At 42.9% G+C, this 1,479-nt stretch overlaps 1 protein-coding gene across 1 annotated transcript in view; it reads right to left on the reverse strand.

Moving 5' to 3' along the window:
• Positions 1–1,479, reverse strand: part of SRP72 (signal recognition particle 72kDa) — a gene marked incomplete at its 5' end in the record, with an annotated part of 12,542 nt that overhangs the window by 7,118 nt on the left and 3,945 nt on the right. Inside the window, one exon of the mRNA XM_010010137.1 lies at positions 382–413. Within this exon, the coding sequence (XP_010008439.1) occupies positions 382–413 (32 nt within the window). The remainder of the gene's footprint in view (positions 1–381; positions 414–1,479) is intronic.

Genomic DNA, 1,479 nt, shown 5'->3' on the forward strand with positions numbered 1-1,479 from the left:
ACCTCTGTCCCTGGCTTCAGCATTCTGCTGGTAAATGTCTATAAGCTCTTCTGGGCAGCAAAGTACCCTGCATCTGACCCTTAGCTCAAACTGACAGTGATTACAACTCTCTCGTTTCCCACAGCCTGCTCAGTATGTCCATCCACAGACAACTGTGCAAGGAGTACAGCAGCAGACAGCTTACAGTGTTAGCTACCCTTCTGCAACAACCACGATTGCTGCCCCAACCTCACAGCAGGTACCAGCAACAGCAGCAAGTTGTGCTGGCTAATACTGCGCAGCAGCTTAGGCCACCCTGTGTCCACCTGCAGTACACTTTATGACTGCACCCCTGTTCACGCTGGTGCAAAGCGAACAATTTCCAGAACATCAAGAACTTACAGAGTCTTCTGACAGCGACTGGCGGCACAGCTCTAGAGGAAAAAGCAAATTGAAGAACAGAACTTAGAAGGCTTTAGGAGAAAAAAAATCACCTAGAAGTATGGGAGAATATATAATTTGTTCATGTATTCCTGAAACTTCTGCAGTGTTACAAAGGCACACCAAACAGCAAGTCTGATGATGGATGGGAATAAGCATGAGGGAGAAGACTACATGATATGGAAGAAATATCAAGTGCATAGGAGATACTGTCCCTCCCAGAGCTGCCTTCTTAGAACAGTCGCACACTCATTTTCTCTCCTGAGCATATTTCCTTAAACCTAGCTCCTGATCTTTTACATAGGGATCACTCAGATGCAACTGCTCACCATCTTGGGAGTTACTTTGAGCAGTGAAAGCATGCAATATTCAGATTACACCTCCCTTTATGGGGAACAATTCCATCAGTTTTCAGTACACACACCAATCACTTCTTAATTTCCTCATACACCTCACCAGAACATCACCTGTTTTGCTCTCCAAAGGACTATGATCACACTACATAGGCTTAAATTACACATACTTAATAAATCAGTTGTATGGGACAGCTGCTATTCTATCATCAAAATTGGAACAGAACTGACCTATTTATCTTCAAAAGCAATTAGAACAGACAGAAGCTAAGTCTTCCTAAGGCTCCCCCCGCTCCAGTCTGCTTTTTCTCTCTTCAAACACACGCAGAACCCCCTGCCACCCCAAAAATCCTCTTTGCAAAAAAGCCCATTTATTGGCTTATACTAATTTCATACCTAATTCAGATTAAGTATTTTTAATTTTTATAGTGTATGTTTATATATATACATATACTAACAAAACAAGCAGTTAGACTAGATGAAACATCATGCTTATGAGATTACACTCCTGACTACTTCCTACTTCCACAAAGGCATTGCACACCAATCAGGGGCCGTAAGAGACCCAGGAGGTGGTACATGCTATGTGGCTCTGGAGAACAGCTGCAGAGGAAAGTGTCTACAGAAACACCAGTTCTGTAAGGAACCATACGGAAACTTACAACTCCTGCTGCTGATCAGTTTCTAAGTTTTGAAAACCTCTTTC

Source organism: Nestor notabilis, unplaced genomic scaffold (genome assembly GCF_000696875.1).
Source record: "Nestor notabilis isolate BGI_N333 unplaced genomic scaffold, ASM69687v1 scaffold29732, whole genome shotgun sequence".
NCBI classification, from domain to species: Eukaryota; Metazoa; Chordata; class Aves; order Psittaciformes; family Psittacidae; genus Nestor; species Nestor notabilis.